This window comes from Phyllostomus discolor, chromosome 4, assembly GCF_004126475.2.
Source record: "Phyllostomus discolor isolate MPI-MPIP mPhyDis1 chromosome 4, mPhyDis1.pri.v3, whole genome shotgun sequence".
In the NCBI taxonomy this organism is placed as follows: domain Eukaryota; kingdom Metazoa; phylum Chordata; class Mammalia; order Chiroptera; family Phyllostomidae; genus Phyllostomus; species Phyllostomus discolor.
In genome coordinates this window covers 204,448,353-204,474,664 of record NC_040906.2, presented here as the reverse complement: position 1 = coordinate 204,474,664, position 26,312 = coordinate 204,448,353, and the positions used below count along the sequence as shown (strand labels likewise).

At 52.8% G+C, this 26,312-nt stretch overlaps 1 protein-coding gene across 2 annotated transcripts in view; it reads right to left on the bottom strand.

Annotated features, from left to right (window-relative positions):
• FNDC1 (fibronectin type III domain containing 1) overlaps window positions 1–26,312 on the bottom strand; it is a 75,766-nt gene that overhangs the window by 6,112 nt on the left and 43,342 nt on the right. For both annotated transcript variants that reach the window (XM_028510260.2, XM_036024950.1), the window contains 9 exons: window positions 22,824–25,328; window positions 21,012–21,112; window positions 18,996–19,107; window positions 17,477–17,902; window positions 11,194–11,262; window positions 8,837–8,989; window positions 6,619–6,849; window positions 5,754–5,862; window positions 952–1,031 (listed from right to left, as the gene is read on the bottom strand). In XM_028510260.2, coding sequence (XP_028366061.1) covers window positions 952–1,031; window positions 5,754–5,862; window positions 6,619–6,849; window positions 8,837–8,989; window positions 11,194–11,262; window positions 17,477–17,902; window positions 18,996–19,107; window positions 21,012–21,112; window positions 22,824–25,328 — 3,786 coding nt within the window. The remainder of the gene's footprint in view (window positions 1–951; window positions 1,032–5,753; window positions 5,863–6,618; window positions 6,850–8,836; window positions 8,990–11,193; window positions 11,263–17,476; window positions 17,903–18,995; window positions 19,108–21,011; window positions 21,113–22,823; window positions 25,329–26,312) is intronic.

Here is a 26,312-nt window from a genome sequence, read left to right as displayed (position 1 = left end):
TTGACCACGGGTAATGGTTTTCTCTTACTCCTTCATTACTACTCGCAAACACACCTCTTAGATGAAATGGGTGAAAACACTTTTGAGGGGCTTTGCCTACATTTCCAATACAAAGCATATTCTCACAGAAGATTTACTTTTGTTCCCGACATTTGATTCAGTAGATTTCAAGTCACCACACTGAAAAATATCTTCTAATGGCCCATGCTTTGCGATCAAGCTACATGTAGGAAATAATATAACCAAACAGAAGCTCGAGTTTGTACTCCAGTGTGGAGCTGGCTCAGCTGGGCTCCTGAAGGTGGCCTGGCTCCGAGCCTCAGCTCCCTACCCCCGCTGGCCTCCCCTGTGGGGGGGCCACTCACCCGGGCACTCCCTCGTGGCCAGCTCCGCGTGCACTGCTTCGGACCGCGCTCACAGGCGCGTGTTCGTACAGGGCTGCGGAGCGCTGCACACCAGCACACAGATGGCAGGTGCTGTGGCTTGTAGGAGACGGCATAGTATTTGCATTAAACTCTCCACAGTCAGGAAAGATGCCTGCATCTCCCAGCAAAAGCAGCATCTTAGGGACTTCACTGATTGCTAGAAGCAACTGCTTCTCAGGCCTTTTCTGCCCTTCAGCTATTTGCAATGACAGAAATGATCTCTGCAGCTAACTCTTCCGCAGATAGATTCCAGGTTATCCTTCCCACGCGGCTGAAGATTGGATTGTTTCCCCTCCCACTGGAATGTGACCTCGCCATTGACGGAGACCGATTCTGATGTCGTTTTCCGAGTTTTAACCCAGCAGAAAGAAGATCATGTTTATTTTATAAAGCAATACCCAATATGGATTCGTGAAATTGAAAAGTTAGGGATTTACTTCTTCGGTTCTTATTCTATTGTCGTCATCATTCCAAACAATTTGTTTCTGAGAAGAGGAGAGGAAGTGAGCGGGGAAGGCAACCGTACCTGACTCCGTAACGAACGAGACGGAAGGGCTGACGGGTCCGTACCCATGTGGGTTTTTGGCTTGGACTTTAAAGTAGTACCTGGAATTGGAGGAAAACACGTTCTGAGAGAGAAGCTTGTTCAAGCTCTGCGTAGTAAGACAGGTTCCCAAACCCCTGAGCACCTACTCTGTGGCAGCTGGATTCTTCTTTCTTTTTTTTTTTTTTTTTTTACTAATGCATACATCACTACTATTTCTTCATGTTTTTTTCTGAACTTTCTCATTTTCTAACAACTTTTCAAAATAATAGCATTAGCAGCACAGACACGTGGCTAATGGGAGCAGAAGGAGCGTATTGGGCAAATAAGTCACTTGGAGTGTGTTCCTTAGGGTGTCACAGGTTGTTCTGCCCCCTGAGACACGTCCCTGGGTGGAAGTCTCCTCCCGTGTCCTGCCCGTGTCCTGCCCTTGTCCTGCCCGTGTCCCAGCTCGAGAGGGAGGAGCTGCGGCAGTAAAACACACACAGCAGAATTCACACGTTAACCCAATGCTCTCCCTGGCCTGCGTGGGAAGAAGCAGGCGGTGTGGCCCGGGAGTGCTCGTGGGCAGAGAGAGGGTGAACTGACCCAGAGGGCGGGTGTCCTCAGTGAAGCAACATGGGCATTGTGGGTGTGTCACTTGGGCTGTGGTTGGCTCTGGGGCTTTAAATGCATTTCGAGTGTCTACGCCTCTAGAAAAGAGAAGCAAGTGCAGGGAGGGACGCGGACAGGGCCTGAGGAGCTGTGCTGGAGGACCGGTCTTTGTCTTGGAAAGGAGAATGTGCTCAAGGCACGTGGTCTGGATCAGTGAGCTGCTCTAGAGAGAGGCTGAGGAGCTGACTGGGCCGGGAGTCCTGAAACCTCTCGCTTTTCCCCGGAGGAGGAGCTGCGGGGCGAAAAGCGGTGGTTGGGCAGCACTGGAGACCAGCGCCACAGCTGTGGCCACTGCTTCTCTGCGATGCTCTGGGTGTCCCCCCTCCTGCGCTTCCAGCCCCCGGCTACTTCCAGGCGCAGAAACGGGAGGTGAATCCTGAGCGTGCGGCTCTTCGCCATGCTGCAGAGCCCACGATTGGCCTTTCCCCGTGGCTCTGGCCAGCAGGGGTTGCACTTCAAGTTTGCAGAATGGTTTGTCAGGCACACAGATTATATTCACTCACTACAATGCACAGCCCTGACTGGCGTGGCTCAGTGGGTGGGCATCATCCTGCAAACCACTGGCATCCCAGCCCAGGGACCCTGGGGTGCGGGCCGGGTCCCTGCTTGGAGTGCGTGTGAGAGGCAACCAATTGCTGTTTCTCTTGCATATTGACGCTTCTCTCCTTCTCTTTCTCCCTCCCTTCCCCTCTCTCTAAAAATAAATAACATCTTTTTTTAAATGCACTCATTCTTTAAAAGGCGAACGATGGGCCATGAGAGAGCAGAGGGCCACGTGTGTGGCTGTGCTGTCCGGGCACGAGGCTCGGAGCGTCTGGGGGCCTGTGGGGGCCTGTGGCCTGTGGGGGCCTGTGGCCTCAGCTCCACAGGGATGGGACGAGGAGCTGCGTCTGGCTGCACGGAGAGCTGGCCGAAATGGTTAGGATAATGAAGCCGTTTGGTAAAATTAGACTTCTTGTAAGCCTTTCAAGAAAGTGATTCATGTCTCATTCAGGAGAGAATCCTTTTTAAAACTTCGTTTAAGAAAACAAGATGGGCACAATTAAGAACATATGAGTTTCCAAATCTCCAGTCACTCGGCCGCTCATGTTTTCCCAATTACACAGACTTCCATGCGGCGGCCGCCGCGGTGGAGTTATTTGAGGCAAAGCTCTGCAGGCAGCTCAAGCGGTGGGTTTGGCGTGTGTTAACGATCCTGGTTAAACTTTACAGATACTTTCTTTTTCTTTAAAAAAAGAAAAAGAAATCAAAGCCTGAAGAATGACACTTGTATTCCAGGGCTACATGCTCGTGCTGCCCCCGGGGAGCTCCTTGGCCCTCTCCCCGGAGCTCCCAGTTAAGGAGCGGGCAGGAGGGTGGCCCGTCGAGGAAGCGGAGCTGTTCCAGCTTCTTTGCCGTAACAACGCGTCTCACCGCCGAAACCTAAGAGCTCCCGGAGCCCACCTTCCCCGGCCGCGCAATTATTCTGTCCTCCGCAAAGCCCGCGTGGCCCACTTCCAAAGACATATTTCCACTTGAACTTCACCTAATGTGTCAAAGTGAATTTAAATATGCTGAGTGGAAAAGCAGCATGGAATTATGAAAAAAGAGTAAAGTTCCCATTTTCAAAAACCACATGAAGCTCTTTTTAATGAACGAAAATATATACATTTCATTCTCTGAGTAGTCCCCGCCTCATCCAAGTAACGGGAGCGGCCCACGCCTTGCCTCCTTATATAAGCTTTTGGCCCCGTCCTTCGAGCGCGCTGCGCGGAGACAGATCCCTGCGCTCTTCGGATTAGGGCGCGCAGGCTCCGGACAGCGCGCGGGGGGTGGGGGGGGGGGTGGCTGAGGGGGGCGAGTAATGCCCGTGAGAAGTCAAGAACAAGCTTGGACTGTGAAGACCCGCGGCTGGCTTTGCACCACGGCTCCACGTGGGGCCGTGGACTTCTCATGCTCCCTGGGCAAGGGACTCGGAAGTCGGTTCCCGAGAAGCCCTGGGGTCTGGGACGATAGCGGGAAAACAGACTCCGTGGAAGAGGTCCGTGGAAGGGAGCCCACCGGAGACATTCTGCACTAGGGCCAGGCAGGGGGAACGAGCACCCTCACGTCGTGGTGACCCCTTCCTCGGAGCTGCTCCGAGGGGGGGTTGGAAGAAATCTGTGCGGGGTTGGGGGGCAGGCCTGTGCTCGCACCCCAGCCAGCACACCCCATCAGGGGAGGCATCCTGGGGGAGGGGGCCACAGCAGCTGCTGTTCCCAGTCTGTCCACCAGGGGGCCGACCGTGGGTGGAGGGTGGGACAGAAGCCCCAGGCACTGTGCAGTCCTCCTCCAGGTAATAGTGGCTGATCTGACCGCCCCTCGGTCCCCACACTCATAAAACAGTCCCCTGTCGTACACTCATGGCACCGTACTGACCGGTGAAAGTCTGTGTTTCTGTTGTTTTGCGTTTACAGTCCTGCCAGACGGTGGACAGGACCATGGTGTGGGTTGCCGCCCCTCCCCCCACCCCCATCCCCCTTCCCCCTTCCACCCTCAGAGCGCGCACATCGTGGTGCCTGGCGCGGAGCAGGCAGTAAGTCCTGACTCAATGAGTCCCGGCCCGTCCATAGCTGTGGGCAGTATGAACAAACCCTCATGCTGCATAACCATCTCTTCGTGTTATCCAAAACTCAACGTCAGTCTGGAGGCAGAAGCTATGGAGAGAACACTGGCAGAGGGGGTGGGGCACCCCCCCTCCCCCCAAGACTGGCTCTGGCTCTGCGGCAGGGGCACTGGGCGGACACCACACAGGCCCCCTGCCCTGTTGGGACATGGCGGCTCTGCTGAAAAAGCCTTGTCACGTGGCACACACCAAGTTGGGTGTCGCCCTGTTTCCCTTTTTTGTTTGTTTCCTCTAATTAGTTCATCTTTCATCACTGTTAGGGAAAAGTAAAGTGTTTTCTCCGTGTCTTGTGTTGCTACGTGCATTTTTTTATCTGCCAAATCCTGACGTTCATAATAGTTTATAAGAGCTCAGTTCCCGAGAACCCACGTGGCACCTTAAAAAGGCCCCGAGGAAAGATCCCGGCTACCCCGGAGGTCTCTCGGTGCCTGTGGCCGTGGTCCAGTTCCCACTCCCTCTTTAGTATGTTTCTGTCTGAGAACAGCATTTTCTGTAACCTTCTCCGTGGCCCTCTGGCTGGTACAGAAAGCGGGAGACCTCGGTCCCAGTCCCGCCACTCAGCGCTCTTTGCCGCGTAAATGTGGTGGCTTCGTGTGACAGTGTGTGCTGGAGCCACGTGTACGGGCTTGAGCGAGCGGATCGTCCAATGTTTAGGAATTCTGAACGCTCACCGGCAGCTCGGAACTGGCTGTGGCAGGAGTATTCACACCAAGGAGCTTGGCAAACGCCTGAACCCAGGGAATTCTGCTTTTTCCCCAAAGAACTGGTTTCTGAGCACATCAGCACTCGACCGTGGCACACTTGGCACTCTGCCCACGCTCGCCCACCGGGGAAGCTTTCCTGATGGCCATTACGGCCGAAAGCAGACAGCATGAAAGTGGAAATGCCCACTCCCCAGCTCTGCACCCTTGGGAACAACTTAAGCGTTTTTCCCACCGAGGGCTGTGACCTGTGGCTCCCAGAGGACCCTCTGGCCAGCCGGCCACTTGCCCAGCTTAGGAAGGTGTGGGTGTAGCCTATGTTAACGTGTAAAATGCATCTTTCTCGAATGAGCCAACCTTCTACATCACGGAGTTCGAGTGCCAGCTAATTAGAATGTTCAGCGATCGCTGCTCCCGTAACTCGAGCTGTGAAGGCTGTGCTGTCTACCACCACCACCACGCGGGCGACTAGAAAGGGACCGATTCCTTTTCAACACCCAGCGCAGCCTTCCTCACCCCGGTGGTAGGCAGTGTTTAGTCTCTGGAAACTAGGGAACGAAACATCCGCCCGCTAGGCTAACCGTCACAGTCCAAATAGTCCGTTCTTCCAAGAAAAACACATGTCACGTGGCGAGTGCTCATTGACGGTCTCCGAGGACTAGAGGGAGAATGCCGAGGAAGTCATAAAACCATTGCGACTGAGCCTTTCCTCCTCAGCCCCAGGATGTCCGTCCCCAGGGACACGGGTCTCAGATTTCGGTTTTTCAGGGACAGACACATCGTACCTTGTGTTTGGCTTCAGGTTCTCGATGGGCAGATGAGTCACGGAGGAAGCCTGAGTGGACCACTTGTTCCGGATGAAGTCCTCGTAGGACGCGCTGTACACCAAGTAACCTGCCCGTGGAGAGAGGGAAGGACCCGTGAGCGGCCAGGAACCACGTCACGCCAGAGGTGCAACCCCGTGGAGGGGGGCACAGGGCAGCCCCAGGAGGAGCCAGCCGCGTGTCGGGTGAGGGCGGGCGACAACGTTGGGACCCTCTGCTGCATCCAGATGCAGGTAACACCACTGCAAGTACTTCCTGGGACTTGCTGGTTCCCTGCTCTGTTGCTTCTCCTCGTCTCCCCCACCCCCTGGCCTGCACTGCTCCTCAGAAGGAGTCACCCCTCAGCGAGACTGTGCAGAGGGAAAGCGGAGAAGAGCAGTGACCGTCACACAAGTGTTTAAGAATCTCCTGGTAGAGACATCTACAACCGGCCTTCACACGAAACACAGAGACCGTGAAACCGTGTCTGGGTGGCTGAAAGGGCCCTGACTTGTGGGGGTCTCCTCACCCATTGGGTGAGGGCCGTCCTTGGATTTCTCGTGGCTGAATACCTGTGCTTGCCCTTGACCTGGATGTGTAATGACAGCCATGAGGCAGCTCTTCTTTCTGCCTTACCTGCTTGCACAAACCTCAGGGGGTGGCCCTCAGCCCTGACACCTGCGCAGGCTGCCTCCGAAGGCCTAGTGGAGTTCACGCCTCGGTGGCGTGCCTCCCTCCCTCCGGCCACCCACGTACCCACTCACCCCTCACCTGTCCATCCGCTCCTACCTGTGTCTCCCACCTACATGCCAATGGGGACGCTGCGCATCTGCCTGGCTAGACGTACCTGTCACCACGTCTCCCGGGGTGGCTTTGTCCCAGTCCACGATGACAAAGGAGTGGCAGCCCTCCATAGCGACAATGGTGATATTGCGGGGGGCGTGCTGCGGGGGCCGGTCACTCTTCCTCATGTCGCTTGGGATGATTTCATCCAGGCTCTCCACTTGGAAGTGATCCAGCGCGTCGGTCAGGGAGCAGGGGGCTGCTGGGTCCTTGCTGAGGTACGTCACGTACGGGGCTGCGGGAGGACAGAGACGCCCCTCCGGCTGCTGACGGCGCTCTCTGGAGGCAGACCCACGACGTCTGCTCCAGGGAGCCGACCAACCATTCGGTCTCTCCCCGCCAGACGGGTGGCCAAGGCCGCCAGGCCTGGCTCCAAGTTCAGAAGCACATCCCTAGCTCTCCTTAATGGAGCCACGCAGTTACACCCATCACCTGTGGTTTCAAAAGACCCTATTGCCCCGTGAACATGGATGGCTTTGGCCTCAAAGCGACTGTGATAGATCCCCAGGCTGCAGTCAATGTAACGTGAGTTGGGGCTGTGCTGTCTCACCATTCCAAAGCCCAGACGTTTGGGAAAGTGTGGATCGGGCCCAGCTGGGGCTCTCTCAACACAGCTCACGGCCTAGACTGTGTTGGGACCGGAAAGAAACACACGTGGATCAAGATAAAGAACCTCTAGCCTCAGTCCTGGGAGGCCCTCCCTGGGGCTGCAGAGACCCTCAGAACCACCATCTGGAATGTCTTCCAAGGCCAGGCCTGACCAGCCTTCTACAACATTTCTGCCCGGTGCAATAATAGCTACTCATCCCTATGAACAGGTTCGAGCTTTTTCCACACACGTCATCCCAGCGGGTGTGAGGGCCCCGGGAGGGAGGGAGGCAGGCCCAGGCAGATGTCCTGGGTCCCAGCGGAGTCCGTGGCCACTGAGCGGGGGCCCGTGGAACAAGGGCCAACCGGGAGACGCTCCCTGTGGCCCATGGGTCTTTCTGGGACACGCGCTGTGTGGGAAGTTACAGAGGCCAGGGAATAGGAGTTGGGGTTTGTCCACGCAGGGCTCCATGTGCTCTCGTGTAATGACTTTCTAATACTTTCTAAACGTTCCACTGAGGCTTCGGCTCAGGTTTCCATTCTCAGGGACCATGACAATGACAAGCAATTTTTAGCTCCCGCACTTTCCAATAACTTGTATAAAATTAGGCCCTGGGGGTTTGTCCATGGACCTCATCAGGACCTCGTCTACGGTGCTTTATAGAGTTGTAGACATATTAAAAATAGCCAGGCACTCGTAAGCCTCTCAGCCTTCTGAAGAGTTCTTCGGAATAGCTGATAATAGTGCTAAAAGGATTTCAGACCCTGTCGTGGAACTACAGAGAGAAAGTCAGGTTGGGTGAAGGCAGCCAGGCTGTCGACTGCCACGGGCCAGCCTTAGCACTGGCCGCAGGCATGCGACCTCACCCTGATTATTACCCTTATCCTTCCAGTGCGCGTAGGCTGGGCGCTCGGCACGGCGTGCTGGCTGGCGGAGCTGCCCTCTGCTCGTGGCAGAGCATTTGTTTTGGAGACAAAATGCGTGACATTAGTTTAAGCTGTTGCCAGTCCTACTTCATCAGATATTATTTTTTCCCCATTTAGTAATATATTAACCCGTCTCATTAGTGAAGTTCGTTAAGGGCATGGAAAAGAAGACTCCCAAAGGGCAGGAAACACAATGTAGTGAAACGTTAATTCGTCTCCAAATTGCGTTCATGACGGACAAAAAAGAGGAAAGTGAATTTCTAGACCCCAGGTCCTTGAGGCCAATGACAACGATGGGAAATAACCGGGAGAACAGCCCCTGCGGCTCTGTCGCCCGCTCACCGTTGAGGAGGAACTTGACAACGTGCAGGCAAAGCCCGGAAGGCGTCTTGTCCACAGCCGTGGGCTGGAGCCCACGGTTCCTAAGTGTCCCTTCCTCTGAGGTGACAGCAGGCAGCCCTCTCTACTCTCCACTCTGTCCAGTCCCCAGCCACCCCTGCAGGCCCCCGGCCCCTAGTGATGCAGGAAGCGCGTTCCATGCTGCTAAGTGGGAACGACTCCCCGAATCGCCCCGAGTGGAAACTTCACTCTGAGAAAGCTCTGCTCCCGGTGGGCCTCCCTGGCCGGGCCAAGGGGTTGGCTATGCTCTTCTTCAAAGAATGAACGTCAAATACCCATGTTGCTCTGATGAGAAAAGCGCTATTTACCAACAAATCGCTTCTTTCCAGCCAGGTCGAATTCCTCTTCAGGAAAAGAACCGATGGTGCCTTCGGGCAGGATGACTCCCAGGTTCGGTGCCACAGCCGCAGGGGTGGCGGGCATGGTGGTGGCTGGGGACCTGGAGGTCTCGAGGGCGTAATCTGAAACAATGGTAAGGTTTGGTGCCTGGGCACTTCCAGAAAAGGAGCACTGTTTGCAGTCAAAAGATCCTTTCCTGAGACCCAACTCTAGATTAAAGCATGCACACACACACACACCCCAAACGCAAGTGCCCAAATGTAATTTTTTTCCAGCAAAACCACATTTCTCCTCCTTTCAGTCTCCTCAGAAGAGCAGCTGCAGAGAAAAGAAAGGAAAGGAAAAAAGACACACATGTGACCAGGGAAATGAGGTTTCAGGATCCCCGCTGGAGCAAGCCTTTGACTCCATCCAGTTTAGCACATTCCCGTCCCTGGTCCAAGGTCATTCTCGACCTGAATACTTTTCCCTCTTAGAGCCAGGAAAGATTCACATCAGAAATGGAACTTGATTTTTTCTTTCATTTATCATGTGGGGCTTTTATTTTCTCAGGAGAAGTTGAGATGAATTCTGCTAAGAGAATTCTTTAACATTTATGTTTTTATTGTTGTTCTACTAGAGTTGTCCCAATATTCCCCCATTGCTGAGTTCTTTTTTTTAAAGATTTTATTTATTTATTTTTATAGAGGGAAGGGAGGGAAAAAGAGAGAGAGAGAGAGAAACATCAATGTAGGGTTGCTGGGGGCCATGGCCCGCAACCCAGACATGTGCCCTGACTAGGAATCGAACCTGCGATGCTTTGGTTCGCAGCCTGTGCTCAATCCACTGAGCTACACCAGCCAGAGCTCCATTGCCGAATTCTTTAACATTTAAAAAAGAAAATAAAACTCTGCTCCCTTTTCAACAGCTCAAAGACAGTGAGAAAGACGCACAGTATTTTTAAAGGTCCCAAGAAATCTTCTAGTGCTTTCTGACACGCAATGTTTTTCTCAGTCCGTTTTTGTTTGAAAGATTAAACCACTCCATCAAACTGGAGTTACACCACATCAAATGGTGTGATCTGCTTTGATTGTACACCACAATCAAAGCGGATTACACCCTTGATGTCATCATAATACATTGGTGATTTAAGACGATTGGAGCGGCGGATAATTACCAGGAAGAGGACACGCAAAAATGAGGACCTTCTGAGTGCCAAAGCCTGGCACCAGGGTGGGGGCAAGACACCTACATGAAGTTCTCCAACTGTGGAGGCAACTTATAAAACACACAGGAGAGTCAGAGGGTCACACACATGCCGCCACTGCCGGTCACCACTCACTGGGCAACTGCCCGAACAGGTGTCAGTGTTCTTGACCTTATAAGCCCTACCTGCACTTGAAAACAGTCTATGATTAAAAAAGTTCTGCCCTGGCTGGCGTAACTCAGTGGATTGAGCACGGGCTGCGAACCAAAGTGTCGCAGGTTCAACTCCCAGTCAGGGCACATGCCTGGGTTGCAGACCACGGCCCCCAGCAACCGCACATTGATGTTTCTCTCTCTCTCTTTCTCCCCCCCTTCCCTCTCTGAAAATAAATAAATAAAATATTTTTTAAAAAAGTTCTACACATCTGTAGCATTGCATTTTTTTTTAATCCTCACCTGAGGATATGTTTTTACTGATTTTGGAGAGAGAGGAAGGGGGTGGGGGAGAGAGGGAGAGGGAGGGAGAGGGAGCCAGGGAGGGGGAGAGAGAGAGAAAGAGAGAGAAACATCGATGTGAGAACAGCAGTGGCTGCCTCCTGTACACGCCCTGACCAGGGATTGAACCCATCTGAGGTCTGTGCCCTGACTCGGGACTGCGCCCACAACCTTTTTGGTGTACAGGACGATGCTCCAACCCATCAAGCCCCCTGGCCAAGGCATTGCATTTTTTCATGTAATTAGAGAATAAGAACAGGGAAGAATGAGAAGAGCCCGGAGACGAAGCTGAGACGTTGGTGTTACAAAGCTCTGTGGGCGGTGGGGGCGGGGCCGGGGGGGGGGTGGCGGCAGACCTGACGGCTCCAGGATTTCCGGAGGAAGGAGGGGCCGGAAGGGAGAGACGGGAAGCACAGAGCACCTGTTTGGAGGCTGACTTTTCAACCAAGCCCACTGTTTCTTTGATCACAGATGAACTGGGAGTAACTTACAAGCTTGGGGTACACCCACCCTTCCCTAAGCATGGCCACCCAGCCCAGAGTTCGGAAGGAAACTGCAATTCAGATCATCCACTTAGTGATTAAAAATAAGATCCTCCCAGCAGGAAAGAGATTATCCAAAGAGTGTGCTTCACATCAGTGAGTACCTTCATCGTAGACCATGTAGGGCTCCTCCGTGGGTGCTGCCGTGTCGGTCTCCAGTCCTGAGAAGTCATCTAGGGAGGAAGGAGGGGACAGAGGCATCAATGCCCCGGGCTCTCTCCCCGGGCTGCTCAGAATCCTGTCCAGGGCGGGAGGCTCCTCCCCCGTGGCCGTTTCAGGGGAGTAAGTCCTTCAAGCCAGGCCCCCTGTGCTTGTCCGGCAGGAACAGCATCAGCGCCGAGAGGGGCCGGACCCCCTCTCCTTCGAGCCCAGAGTGGGGCCCTCAGATGCCCTCCCGCAGGCAGAGGGAAAGCCCTGCTCAGTCCTGGCCTCCAGCACAGTGAGCTCTTTCTGGCCTCCCTCCTGGCCGCTCAGCACCCCGCACCCTGCCTGCTGCGGGGAGGTCCCCAGACCCATTCTGTCACAGGCCCACGGACAGGCGTGCTCGGGAATCTGCAAGGAGCCTGGGGAGAGAGCGGGCGGCTGGTTCTCAGGGCGGGGACAGGAATCCGCCACCCGAGGGCTCATGCGTGGCACCTTCCTTCTCTCCAGCCCACGGCCTATCGCGTGTTCTAGAAGCAAAGTAGTTTTCTGCCTCCCTGACGGTCTAACTTTGCAAAACATACCGACGTGGGTCTCCTGGGCCTTGCGTGTCCCTCCCACCTTCACTCTGCGTCCCCACTCAGGAGATAAATCCGCGCTAATCGGGCGTCTTTTTCTGCAGATGGAGTTTGGAAATGACATTCCAGTGACTGCAGATTTCTCTTTACCAACAGGTCGGGCTTTCCTTACAAGACCACCGGGTCTATTATGCCGGCAGAATTGTCCCTTCAGTGCAATTTATACAACTTCATGTGACCTTTTTCTGACTCTTCCAGGAAGCCCTGATTATAAGAACCATTATTAAAGTGACTGTATTAACGATGGAACTGATTATGACCATGAATAACAATGTGGTTAAACAAGGTGAGTGATTTAAGCAAAAACAAACAAACAAACAAAAACACCCACAAAGCAAAACGCATTTTTGCCACCATTATCTGGGTATTTTGCACATAAGTCTTTTTTGAGAAAATGCAAGAAAATCTATGTATTTCTCTACTTAGGGGACAGCAGGTGCACAGTGAAAAGCAGAATGTTTCTCTGTAGCTGATAAAATCGTGAGGCAAAAAATTTTCTAGTGCAAAACAATTCAGAGGCATCTCTTCCCCTCTTTGGACCTGCAGCCCACCGTGATTACACGGAACTCTGGATTCAGTGCCCCCTTAAAAGGCACTGGGGGAGGGGCTGGCGGGAAGAAATAACTACAATTTATCAGATGCCTCTGGGCACCGGGCACTTTCAACGCTATGTTATTGGAGTTAATCCTCACATAAGACTCTTAAGGTCCAGGCCTGGACTTCTACCCACTTTGCAGCCACGGACATCAAGGATTTACGACATGCCCGGAGTCACAGCTGGTGAAGGACAGAGCTAAAACTGAACTTGGACTTCAAGCCCTCTGGCTCCATAGACTGTGTACTTTACCCTTCATAAAACTGCCTCCACTTCTTAAAAAGCTAAACTAAACAATGAAACTGCTTGTAAACCTTAAGGTGCTCTATTAGAATCCTCATTCCACAGCATAATAAAGGGGAAATTGAAGTAGAAAGTGTATAAGTCCCCTTTGCTAAAAAATTATAGGTACCAATTGGAATTTTTTATTGTTAGAAAATCATTGATCACTCCCCAGAAATATTCCAGTCGAAGCATTCCACTGGCCTGTTTGGAGCCCGGGTTGGGTGACATCACGAATGTAATGGCGCCAAAGCCAACCCCACCAGTGGGGGACGTTGGCGACCTCACACTGCCACCCAGCCCTGCCGAGGAACAGAGTGCGGAGCCCGAAGCCACGGGAGGCCTGGGAGGTGCCCAGCACCCACGTCACCATCGTGATGGCAACACTGGACGAGATCCCAGGGGGGTCAGTGAATGGCCACAAGAGAGAGCCGGTCAATGATCCACCCTCTAGGGTCACAACAGTCATTTCATGAAAAACTATGAAACACCGTTTTTCCTGCTGTCATTCCAATGTCAACACGCCTGGATCCAAGAAGAATCGCTGCTGGGCTGGTTCAGATCAGGCAGTGTCAAGTTCACCGCCCCTGACGTTTGGGGTCATCCTGCCATTGTTCCCTGGAACACCATTTTCGTTCCCTCGTCAGCTTAACTCTTAAGGACACAGCCTTGTTTTGCCTCATTATCTGTTCAGATCCATTTCTTTTCACTGTTGTTTTTGGCCAGGTCAAAAATGAATACATTGTACAATTTTTTGCATCTCAGAGTGAACAAGAAAGGGGAAAAGTCCGGGTTTCCTTCGTGGGCTCTGGGGCCAAGTGTAATTCCTGGAAGTGCTGAAATACTCCCGGGCGGCAGCAGGTCACAGAAACGACACCTTTTACCTGCAGACGGGGATCGCTTCTTGAGGTGAGAGGCAGTGAAGCCTTCTGGCATAAGCAAACATCGCCCTGAGTCATCCAGCGCTCCTTCTTCTTTCAAAGACCAAATAAAACCAGGCATATTCTTCTATGATAGCACCACCTGGATTCCAAGTAGAAGTCACTTCCAAGATGTAATGATGCATCCTTACATTCGTTTTTTTAAAAAGCTGACCATCAGAATTTGCCCCACCCGAGTGCCTTTTACACCACGTGGAACTACGTAACACTGGCTGTTTTAGAAGTCAACCGCACATCAATGTCAAAGTTTCCACTCCTTCATACAAAAGTAACTGCCAGCCACCGACCACGGTGGTATGGTTTATTCTCTTAGGTGCAAAATATCAGCCCCCCCAAATATTAGGGCCTTAGGTCCAGACATATTTTTTAAAACTATATGAAATATTCTCAGAAGTTTAGAGAGGAGGTGAGAGACAGCCATCTGAAACCTGAGGATATCTGCAACATGTACGGCTGGTGCAGGCCGGGTGAACTTTTAATCATTCCCTTCGCATTTTCCGTCGTGAGAGCGAGCCTCGGTGGGAGGGGCCGTTCCATAGTGACTGCTGAGTTCCCAACGCAGGCCCCATCACGTCCCAGACTGCTGAAGATGGTCCGCTGGTGCATCACGTTTCCAAACACGCACGATCTCCTCAGACCCGAGGCAGAAATGGAACCTGAAAGGCAAGGACCACTGGCTTTTACCTCTCGGTGAGAAAACGGAGCACGCCCAGAGCTGAAAGTATTCTCTAGGAAACCTGAAGACGGAGGATTAGGTGCCGTGAAGAAGGAGACACTCTGTCTCCTGCAAGGACTTCACCGTCTAACGGGATGTCAGAGCCAGCAGAGCGTGTCCAGGGGCGCATGAACGCACATGTGTGCAGCGAGAGGGAGGAGGGGGAGGAGTGGAAGCAAGGACGCACTGGGAACAAGCACGTCACATGCATCTAGGCCCCAGGAAGAGGCACACAGCATGGCATCCGTAACTAACGCAGAAGGACGTGAACGCACTTGAATTACTGGAATGACTGAAGAAGTCAAGCTTATTCCTGGAACGTTATTCTAAAGCAGCATTTTCCAGGAAAAGGGGTTCATGCTTTATACAGGGGAGCCTAGACTGTGAGATCCAAAAAGATGATTTTAACACTGGGGGGCTGGAAACAAAATTTTAGGACTTTGCCAATGGCATCTAATGACAAATGTCCACAGGATGAGGGTTTGGGGGAGGGGAGGGGCTTAGAAGAACAGACATTCAGTCACGGATCACTAAGGCTGGTTCTAAATCAGGATAACTACAACAATAACCATTTCAGGCTACCAGGCTGCAAAGTGCCATGGCCAGTGTCACTTGCTAAACACTGGCAGTGCACACGTGGACCCCAGACCTTGGGAGTGTGCACCGTGGACTATGCTTCATGCACCAGAAGGGAGGGGCGGAGAGAAAACAGGCTGGCGAGTATAGGGAGAGGCCGGGAGCTATGGTGCAGGTGGCTCTGTAGACTATGGTTGGGGGAGACCTAGGACTGTCCTCTACTGCCATCAGAGCCTCCTCCTGGTCGCCTCTCCCTGCCTGAGTGTCACTATGGCGTTTACAGAACATGTTAGCACATCAAGGCCACCACAGGGTGTTCAACCAGGAAATGGCAAGGTATTGTATTTTACAGACGATGCACAGGGTTTTCGGGAGTAAATTTGACTCAGATTTTCACATTGCAGTTGACTTTGAACAATGCAGGGGTTAGGGTCATCAACCGCCCATGCAGCCAAAAATCTGAGTATAACTTTTGACTCCCCAGAACTTAACTACTAATAGCCTACTGTTGACCAGAAACCATTGATAACATAAATAGTCAATTAACACATATTTTGTATGTTATGTATGTTATATACTGATTCTTATGGTAAAGTAAGCTGCAGGAAAGATGTTATTAAGAAAACCATAAGAAAAATACATTTACAATTTTTATTGAAAAAAAAATCTGCGTGTAAGTGGACCTGTGTGTTCAAACCCTTGTTATTCAAGGGCCGACTGTATTTTAAAAATAATGAATCATAGTACATTATAAAATTGTTTAAAAGGACACACTTTTTCCTTTAAATTTAATTTCTTCCCAGGACCTTGTGCTGATTTGTACTTATTTTGAAAATGCGGCCTAGAGGCAAGTTATTATTAATACTTGGACGTTAGGGAATCAGAAGGTGGGAGGTGGGTGAAGAAAAAAATATACACACAGGAGGGTAACAGTGGGTCTGCAGCTGTAGTGCAAGTAAATAAGACAGGAATCAATAATGACACAGGAATAAACTCTGTTTCGTGAACTCACAACTGTAAACCTACTTTTGCCCACCTTGTATACATGTCGTGATTTGCAAGGAGAAGAAGAAACAAAATGCCAAGAAAAATATTCACTTTTGTGCCAAACAAAAGGCCAAAAATACAAAGTACATGAAAGAACACCTACAAAGCCTATATAAACGCAGACAAAAGAAAATGCAAAATGTTCGTAATAAGAGCAATTAAAGTGAAATCCAAAATAGTCACTCTTCTGTTTACAGACAATTGTTAAGAACATGGCTATTCTAATCCCAGTTCCATTTTTAAAGATAAACAGGTTTACGTGTGCAGAAGAGGTCAAGCAAAGTACATAATATGTCCTACCAGAAATCCAAAGGTGAAATGTAATTCCTGCCCAGTGGGAGAATTCTTCCCATGCCTCTCTTCCTCAGTATGCTTCCTGTTCTCTGGTGTTCGTTTTTCAGATGTGTCAAACATTCCTCTTTGCTTGGAACTTTCTCGTGCAACGACTGACTTCCAACAGCGTTCCCGTCTCGGATGTGCATTCAAGTTCACATCGATTGGGCTGATGACGGTCAGCGACGCTGGGTAAGGATTCTGGGCGTGTGAGCGGTTGCTGAAATGAAGGGTCCTCACTCCTCATTAGCCTAAAACACACAAGCCTTACCGCCGACGCCAACTCACTTCACCCCGAGGGGAAGAAGGTGAATTTGCCTCCGCCAAGCCCGAGGCAAGTGCAGGGCAACCTCTTCCAAAGTTGCGTGAACAGGGACTCAGCAGCAAAGATGGTGCCATTCCAGCTGCACCAGGACCAGACCGAAAGTGTCCCAGTTCTGCTCTTTAGGGGAAGCTGGCTGTTCTCAGGAGGGGCAGGGGGCAGCCTGGGTGCCCCAAAGCAGGGAAATGGTGCAGTGTCCACTGCCCCACGGAAAGCCCCTGCTGCTGATCCAAAAAGTGTTCCGCTGCCAAATGTGCTGTAGAAACACAGCTGCTCTTGGAAATGCACAACAGGGTTATTCCATGGTCCGAGTGATCCAACAGTCAGAAGTCCACTTAACTTTGTTTAAAGCACACAGCCAATCACAGAACCGTTTCTGTATGCAGTATACATCTCTACCTCTGTCCGTCTGTCTGTCTGTCTGTCTAGTAAGTACTAACCTACTAAGACCCAGTGGGACACACTTGGGAAATGCTAGTCCAAACTAATAATGTCCCATGTTTTAGCTAATTTTTTTACCTGCATTGCGGAAAGGGTTGCCAGCTAGAACATAGGATGCCCAGAATTTTAAGTAAGGAGCCAATGCTTTATCGTGTAAGCGTGTCCTGCGCATTATTCCGATTTGCTAAATCTGACAACGCTGGCTGCGACACGGTCCTGTCGAGCACACCTGCTGGGACTAGACATGCCCCAGGTTTCCGTTCCGTCACGCACCCTACTTCCCGGCAGCCTCTGGGACCCTCCCCTGACAGGCAGCGCACCCGTTATGCGGGCTGCCATGAGAATGAAGACGTTACCTTCTTCAGGGTAGCATGCCGGGGCCCCCCTGGAGCCCATTAGCAGGTTGCCATCTTCATCATGCCGCTCCACGGTCCCCGGGGGACAGGTGGGGGTGGGGGTGGTGGGCTCGAGGGTAGTGGTGGTGGCGGTGGTGGTGGTCTGCGTAGTGGTTCGGACGGTAGTTACCGGGCGCATGGTGGTGGTGGTCTGGCGGGTGGTGGTTCTGGGCCTCGGGGTTGTCGTGGTGGGCCGAGGGGTGGTGGTGGGTCTCACGGTGGTGGTGGGGGCACGAGTGGTTGTTTTGATGACCTCCAAGCCCACCAGGGGCTTCCCTCCAAGACTCAAAATGGGCTTGTCCTGGGCACTGGCCAGGGGTTTGCCGTAGCGCCCCTGCCCAAAGAGGGGGAGCCCGTCGGGGCTCACCACGGGGGTCCCTCCCAGATCTGAAACAAGACCAAACACAGTCTGTGCAGCGAGGGGACACAATCAGGGGAGCAACAAGCAAGAGGAAAGTGTCTTCTCCAAGCTCACATGCTCTTATCTTTTAAGGAGTAAAAAGGCAAGGGAATAATTAAAAGGATATCAGCCGAGGCAGCGGTATCTGCTGTTGACACGGAAAGTGTTAGACTGACTCTATTGCCCATCACTCTGTACTCTCTTACGTAAATTAATGAACATGTCATCAGCATACCCTGTAATCCTTTCCTCTTTCTCATTGCTACATCTAAGGGGGAAAAGTGTTACTTTGGACCAGGGGTGGCAAATGTTTTCTGTAAAAAGCCAGAGGCTAAACATTGTTCATTCTTATGGGCCAGTGTCGGTTATAACTGCCCCGCCTTCTGCCACTGTGGGGCACGAAGCCGCAAACAGCACACGAACAAGCGGGTGTTTCTATGTTCCAACACGTATTTGTGCGTGAACACTGAAGTGTGGATTCCATATAATGTTCACATGTCACAACCGCAGTGGCACCTCGGTATTCATCATTACTTCATTCCGGAACTCACAGCCAGTGCTGGGACCGACGAGCCCTGAGCATGCCATGGCCGATGAACCATTTCCTCTTGTGGGGCAATGGCATGACTCATGCGAGCACCGAGCGAGCACCGAGTGCTGACGCATTTTTTTTTTCTCATCAAAATTCGGCAAGGACAGGGTTTGAGACCTTCTGAAGACGATGAGTACCGAGGTACGACTGTATTATTATTCTTTGATTTTTTTTTTTGGCAATCACTTAAAAATGAGAAAAGGCTTTTGAGCCCACAGGTCATAGAAAGCAGGCAGCAGCCAGGGTCCGGCCTGCGGGTGGAAGCGTGCTGACCCCCTCACGAGGCTGCCCACTTCCAGGACAGGGGTGAGGGCCACCTGTTCTAGGAGGGCAGAGTCTGCTGGGAGAATAACTCATGTCTGTGTCAGGGGAAAGCACGTGGCCAAAGTCACCAGTCCAGGGGAACCCGTTCAACATGGGGGGGGAGGGGAGGAAGCTGCTACAGCTAGGCCGGGCACTTCCGTCCCTTCCACGCCGGTCTCACTTACCCACGATGGTCCGGCCGTCCCCTCCCAGTTTAACCCGCAGAGGGTTGCCGTGAGAGTCCTGCAGGTGCCTCCCTTCCGCATTCAGCACTAACCCACGGTCCAGATCCACGACCTACACCCACAACACAGGTTAAAGGCTTTATCGGACATTTCAAGACGTTCGCACTAACCTCACGCCACGGATACATGCATGAGACTTGCACCGAAGGAAACCCTACAGTGAGCAGTAGAAGATACCGTTTTCGTTGGCCTCCTTCATAAAGTGTAAAAAGAAAAAGGTGCACAACAGTTGTAGTTCACATTACAGTTTCTTACCCACGCAGGATGTGAATGGTTGCAAGTCTCTCAAATATACAAAAGATGTCCAAAATGATTTTGCCATTTAGTGCGTTGTGTGTGATGCTCGAAAGCAGGAAGAACCTAAGTGCCCCTTGGCGGAGGGCAGAGGTTAAATACACTTGGCGCGTCCACGTGGTGGAATACTATGCAGCCCATGAAGAGGATTTAGAAATTCTACGTGTATTTGGCACATACAGATGTGAACTCAGATCAAAGGGCTGATTACTTTTCCAAAATAAAAATATATTCTTTTTTGTCTATAAGCTTAAAACTGCAGAGAAAAAAAAATCTAGAAAGTTATATCCCAAAGTGTTAACAGGGGTTATCTTTGAAAAGCGGCTTGGAATGCTTAGTATCTTTTTCACGTATTTCTGAATTGTTTTCACCTCTTGCGATGAACATGTATTGTTCGTGTATTAAAAACATGCAATGTTGCCATTTGACTGTTAATGTTCAAAATCAAAGTTGCAATAACAAAAACAACTTGATTTGTAATCACATTGCCCAGTATAGTATGTATTCAAAAAGTTTATGTTCAAAGGAATCACAAAACTTGAAATAATAAGGCATTGTTATCTCTGTTCAAGAACAAACTCATGGTCCGCACTGGCGGCTCTCAAAGTACGGTCCCAGCCCTGCAGGCCCAGAGTCACCTGGGAATTATGCAAATTACCTGGCCCTTCGCCAGGTGATTCGGAAGCCCACAATGAACTTGAGAGCCACGGCTCTGTGGGCCCAGGCCCGGGAAGGAGCCCTGCAGCAGGCCGCTGGGTTGGGTCCTGTCCCAGAATTTAAATAAGACTCATTGATATAAACCCTACTTTTGAAATCTGCCCATATGGTTCAGTTCAAAATTGTTCGCCTGACTTTCGCTTTAATATATATTCTTCGTATAATAAATTTCTGTTCCTTTAAGAAATGATAAGAGGCATCTTTAGCTAACCTGTGACTGAACATCTCATGAAATCCCTCAAGACGTTTTCTGAAATCGTATGGGAAGTGTTGACTGGGAATTAATGCCACCATGAATACTTTTTCAATTCTTTGAAAACAATACTTTTACCCTCAACCCATCAAAAATCCCTAACCATTTATCTTAAATCCAAGAAGCTGGTTTTTTAGCTTAAATGTGCTTACAATACTAATACTCATTTTTTATTTTGGACAAACAACCATTACGGGAAGATTCCAAAGGTGATCTGATAAAAACTGCCTACTGGATCCAGGGTTTTCTTGTTTGTGCATTTATTTCTACCCTGCTTCCTTTTACACAGGGTTTGAGACAATTTACAGAAAGTTTGTGTACCAGTTAATCAAACGATAACCAAGAAGTAAACTGGAACCACAGAAGTTCATTGGTGAGGCCCTGTACCAAGTTTCAGGCCCCTGCTGTGGTTAGGCCACACCCTTGTCTGAGCTCCCCAGCCGGGCAAAGCGAAGGAGAGACAATGGCCTGTGCCTCATCAGCTGTGAGAAGAAAAACTAGCTACCTAGGAGCATCGAAGATTTTTCTGATCGCCGGAAGAAATGTACAGAGTATAGCACATTGAACAGATGAGGGGTTAAAACTGGAGAAAAGGGGGAAAAGACCGCTTCATTATTGCTACACAGCGCCCAGCCCTTTCCTCCTCCCCGCGGCGCGAGGACGACCGAGAGGCGTAAAGAAGTTCACCCTACCCACTTGGTTCCTTGAGGGCCATTGATCACTCTTTGCCCGCTCGGCTTCCCGTGACCGTCAGGCAGCACCTGCCCTTCCACGCTCGGCCTGCCGTTAGAACCTGCACGGTGCGAAAGAGAGGGAGAACCCGGTCAACTCAACGCTCCTGGGGAGCCGGCTTCACACCCACCGATGAGCAGGTGCCCGTCGTTTCCAACAGGAACACCGAACAGAATTTTAGAGCAATAGCTCATCTATATGACACAATGACACTGTGACGTCCATGTGACAACTATGAATGTCAGTCGAGAGTCAGGTCACCGTTTTCTGGCCGTATCGGAGGAATGGGAGTGTTCAGCATGAATCCGTTATCTGGGTGAAGAGGGGAGGCCTTGGTAGCTGTGGCGTTATTTTAACCAGCTGCAAGGTGTGGGGAGAGGGGGCTGGAAGGGTGGGGAAACCTGTCTCCACGACGTTCTAGCTGCTGTCCCGGTCCTCTTGGCAGACTCACTAAACGTGATGACCATTTCCCACAGACTCAGGCCACCACCCTCACTGCCAAGTGCAGATGCACCGTGCTGACTCAGAGCTCGCCGTGCCCTGTGGCACTGCTCGGGAAGCTGCGCTCAGAGAGGGAGTTCGAGGCCCAGTTGGCGGCCCTTTCGGTTGCTGTTTCTGCCCGTTCCTACCTCCTGCCCTTCCTCTCCTACGGTCTCTCAGCAGCTGTCTGTGGCAGGCTCTGCTGGGAGGAGTCTGTGGCCCAGCCCCTCCTTGGGATAAAGTGCTTGGGCTTTGTGACAATGATGTGAGGGCAGAGACTTATTTCTCTTGCTCAAGTAGTTAAAGAGAATTAAACATTTACTGGGTGCTCTGTACAAGGGCATGTGAGGTTTACCCTTATTGTTAGGGCCTTGGGCTTGCTTAAAATTGTCGCTGTTAAAGGAACACGGACCCCCACGTGAGGCCTGTGTTCTGTGCACATTGGACTAAACTAACAAGACGTTGCACAGATGAACAAATACCAATACGTTCGTTCAGAAATGTTCCAGTAAGCCCTGATTCCCTGCGAGGAGAGTACAAGGAATGCAGACTTAGGGGAAAGACCTCGGGTCCTGCTCTGAGGTCCCTGTGAACCCTGGGTCACAGCTCAGAGCTGTCTACTTCCTTCCGTCCTCAGTGTAAGTCACACGCCTGCCCGTTACAGCTCTGTGTGGCACTCATCTGTAACGTGTGTTTTCTGCAGGTGTTGAACAGCATCCACCGAGTGCGGCGTCTCAGCCACGCACCCCCGAGACACCGGAGTGTGCTCTGTGGGGCGGTCCGTGGAGAGATGCGTGTGCAGAGTCGGCAAGAACATGGTCCAGGCACACAGGAAGTACCCAACCTCCTATTTCAATCCCTGAGACGTACCTGTCACGGGAACAACCGAAAAGGACCCAAATACGGGAGACTGAGTTTGGCATCGTGGCTGTGACCCATTTTCACAGGCAAAGGGCATATGCCAAGGAACATGAGGGGCTCTGCAGGATAGTGGGGTGACCCCGGCTGCGGAACTCGGTTTCCGAACCAGGGTTGCAGCTCAGCCGGGACTGCCTAGCTGTCCCACCCGGGGCGAGCCGCTCAGAGCCCCCAGCCCCAGCTTCCCCGTCGGAAAACCGGGAGACGCCCTGCACACCCTACCAGAGAGCTAAGAGGGTGCCATCACGTCCCACCTGCAAGGCCGCTAATGCTGTCCGTGGGCATAGCAGAGGCTTGGTAAAATAGGAGCGTCTCAGGAGTTGCTGTGAGCACCGCTGAAAACAGTAAGGACAATGCGAGAAAAAGTCAAGTACCTTGTCTGAAAGTGGGCCTCCCGGGCTGGCGCGAGAAGGGGTTCCGGAACCTGGAGTTCATCATGCGTTGTCGCAGGGACAGCATGGGGGTGGTGGAGGTGTAGGCCGGAGGGGCGCGGGTGGTGTACCTCGGCCTGGCAGGGGTGCCTGTGGGGGCTCTGGGGATGCCGGAGCTGCGGGCAGGGAGTCTGGGGGGGAGGTGCGAGGCTCTTGGGGAGCTGCCTGGAGGAGGGGGGTGCTGCACCAGAGTGGGGTTCTCATCCTCGGGGGAGCTCCCCCTGGGGGACGTGGGCACAAGGGCAGACTCTGTCTCAGCGCTGTTCCCATCTGCATATTTGCTGTCCCCAGGGCCCGAGGAGGAGGGCCACTTTGAGACAGAGGAAAGCAGCGGGTCCTCATCCTTTCCTCCATTGAAAAACCCCATGTCCTCATCCTCCTCGTCCTCGGCCGAGACAGACTGCGGAGACTTAGCCATCAGGGGCTCCTTCTTGGATGGCGTGGCCTGGGCCACCCCATCCTTCTTGCCCACCGCCTGGGGCCCTGCCCGGCCAGGGGCCCGGGGGCGGGCGTTGGCATAGGGCCTTCCGAGCCTCAGGAAGGAGCCTGGGGGTCTGCGGAGGTGGCTGTCCCTCGTGCTTCCCGCCGGAGCCTCCACCTGGCGGTGCTTGGGAATGGTGGGGGTGGCGTCCTTGGCCCCGGCCGAATGGGCGGCCGCCCGCACTCCTGGGGTCTCTGCTTCTGTGCTGTCCTCATGGTTCCCACCGTATCTGCTCTCGGAATCCTCGTTCTGATTCAGGGGGGATGAAGGAGGCACCCCCTGGGGGCTCGCCGGGAGGGACGGCTGACTGCTTCTGGACGGGTACGCATAAGGGTCTGAGGAAGTGCTTTCCTGGGACACAGGGTGGGGACGCCCAGCCTGGGGGAACGTGTGCTTCCTTCGGGGCGCGCTAGAGCCCGGGCGGTGCTGTGGCCGCGCCGAGGGCGGCCGAGCAGGGGACGGCTGTGTTCTGGGAGCCTCCCTCTCCTCACTCGAATCTGTGCTCTGTCCCACATCCTGAGCCTTAGAAGGCTGAGATTTGTCCCAGCTCCCAGCGGATTTGGGGTTCTCTGCCAGGGCTCCCTTCCGCTGAAGGCTCAGCCCTCTCTGGGGACCTCTGCTTGGGTGGTCCCTGCCCTGGGAGGTAGGCCGCTGGGAGGAAGAAGGCAGGTGGTCATTCACCACCGTGGCAGGAAGTGGCTTTTCCTCTTCTGTTTCGCTCTCCTCATCATGGATACCCGAGCCGTGCCTAACGTTGGAAGCTGGGTGAGAATTCCCCCTCGTGTGAACTCGGGGGGACACGGTGGACGGTGGGGAGCTGGAGGGCTGTAGTCGGGGTCCTCGGCCGTAGCCAAACCTGTTTGGGTATCTGCTGTGGACGGCAAAGGGCTTGTTCCTGTGCAAGCCGGAATGACCAGAGACAGGGGCGCCTGCGGGTGGCCGGGCCCGGACCGTCTGGGTGGTAACCTCAGCCCGCCTCCCCTCTTCCTCTGCGTCATTGTCACCGTCGCCGTCAGAGGCATCCACCCTCTCAGGGACCTGTGTCCGTGAGCTGAGGCGTGAAGAAGCCGGGGAAGACTTGGTAGGGTGTGCGGGTGCATTGTCGGACTTTGCAGGTGGGACATTGTGTCCGTCCTTCCCGTGTGTGTTGGTGGGCAGTAGCCGAGACGATCCTCCGAGGGGTGGAGAAAGTCTGGAGGGGGGCGCCGAAGCCCTGGAATTTTCCTCCCCAGCCTCAGAATGGGGGGCTCTCCGCGCTGGCAAGGCCGGCCTGGCACCGTGGTGTGTGGGGCCTCTGTCGCGCAGGGCGCCGCCGGAGGCCGCCTGGCGGCTGGGCCACAGGGCCGGCCGTGCGGGGGCCGCACTCTTGGGCTGCAGAGGCTCCGAGGAGGCGTCTTTGAAGTGGGGGGAGCCTGCGGCCGGGCCTTCCTCCTCTCCGTCCAGGGAGTCGTTGTCTGCAGAGCTGGAAGGCCGGTGGGCAGGGCGGCCGGGGCTGCCCTCAGCGGATGTGTGGGCCGCAGAAGAGGCCCCCAAACGAGGGTGGGAGGGCGGCGAGGAGCCAGCCTTATCCACACCTTCCTTTCGGGGCAGCACCGGTCCCCGAACTCTCCCTGGAGTCCTTCCAGAAGCAAGGGCCGGGTGGACAGGTCGGCTTGGTGGCCGCTGCTGCCGAGTCTGGTCCCGGGTCTCCGCGGGCAATGTTGGCAGGTCCCCTGGGGCATCCAGCTCCTCCTCCTCTGTGAGTTCTGTCGACTGAGGTTTCCTGGGCACCCCACCGTTGGCCAGTATCTTGTTCTTCAAGTCGGGAATGGGGTTCTTGACATTTCTCCCTTGGGGAGAGGCCGGCAGGTGGCTGTGTTTGGAGGAAGCTGGGGCTTTGGGAGAAGAGGAGGAAGGCTTGGGGCGTTCGGATTTCCAGTCGTCCTCAGCGTCCGTTTTCTGCTGAACTTCAGACTCGCCGGTCCTGGCTGGAAGAGACGTTAAAGAATTCACCATCAGAGAAGAAGCCCGAAATCTGTGCGGCAAAAAGTGAGTCTAAAAGGCGGTGGGGGAGGTGCTCAACATTGGTCATTCTACTGACAACTCCTCACTCTGTAGAACATTGGACACGTTTTCTCAATTATAGCGATCTCTTTTAGAGTTTTCTTTTGCTTGAAGTAATAGACATAGTTTGAGAAAATACGTGTGAACTGCATTTCTATAAATTGAATGAGGTCATGTTACAGCTTATTTTTGGAAGGAATTCTCAAAGGAGTGCTTTGAAGTAATCCATTGATTTTGCAAAAGCAAGATCTTACCTAGGATTTTTTTAATGAAACTAACTTTCATAAGGTACAGATGTGTCCTAGCCGCTCTTGACAATGTAGGCAAGCAATCACTTAAAATGTTGAACGGTCTCTACTCCAATGATGTGGGGATGTGCTTGCTGTGTGTGACTGGCAAGTGACGTGGGTGGGTGGCAAACCCGTCGTTTTTGAAGCGTGGCAACGAGTCCCCTACTCCCCTTAACATGTCCTTACTCGCTTTCTCCTTCTCCATGAAAATCTCGGTAATCATGGATACATGTGTAATCCCAAAACAGGGCCAAAAGGACAAAGACTCTTGAGGTAGGCAAAACATCCAGCGCACACTACAGTGCACCCTTTCGTGACAGCACAACTGAATGGGGAGAGGGGCGCTGTGAGGAGGGGCATTTGTGTAGCAAAGGGGGACCCAGAGGGAGCAAACTTCGTCTCCCTCCAGGGACCGCGCTGGGCGGTGTGGTGCCACGTGGGGATGCTGGCAGTGTGACGAGGGAGAGCGCCACCTGTGTCTGCTGGGAATGTGGGGACGCGGGGAGGGAATCTCTCCGTTTTGGGATTTCATTGACCTGCTTGGTTCTGATACTGACCAGACGAATAGGGCAACGGAAGCTGTTCTGAGTAACGCAGCACTCCAGCCACCACGGGATA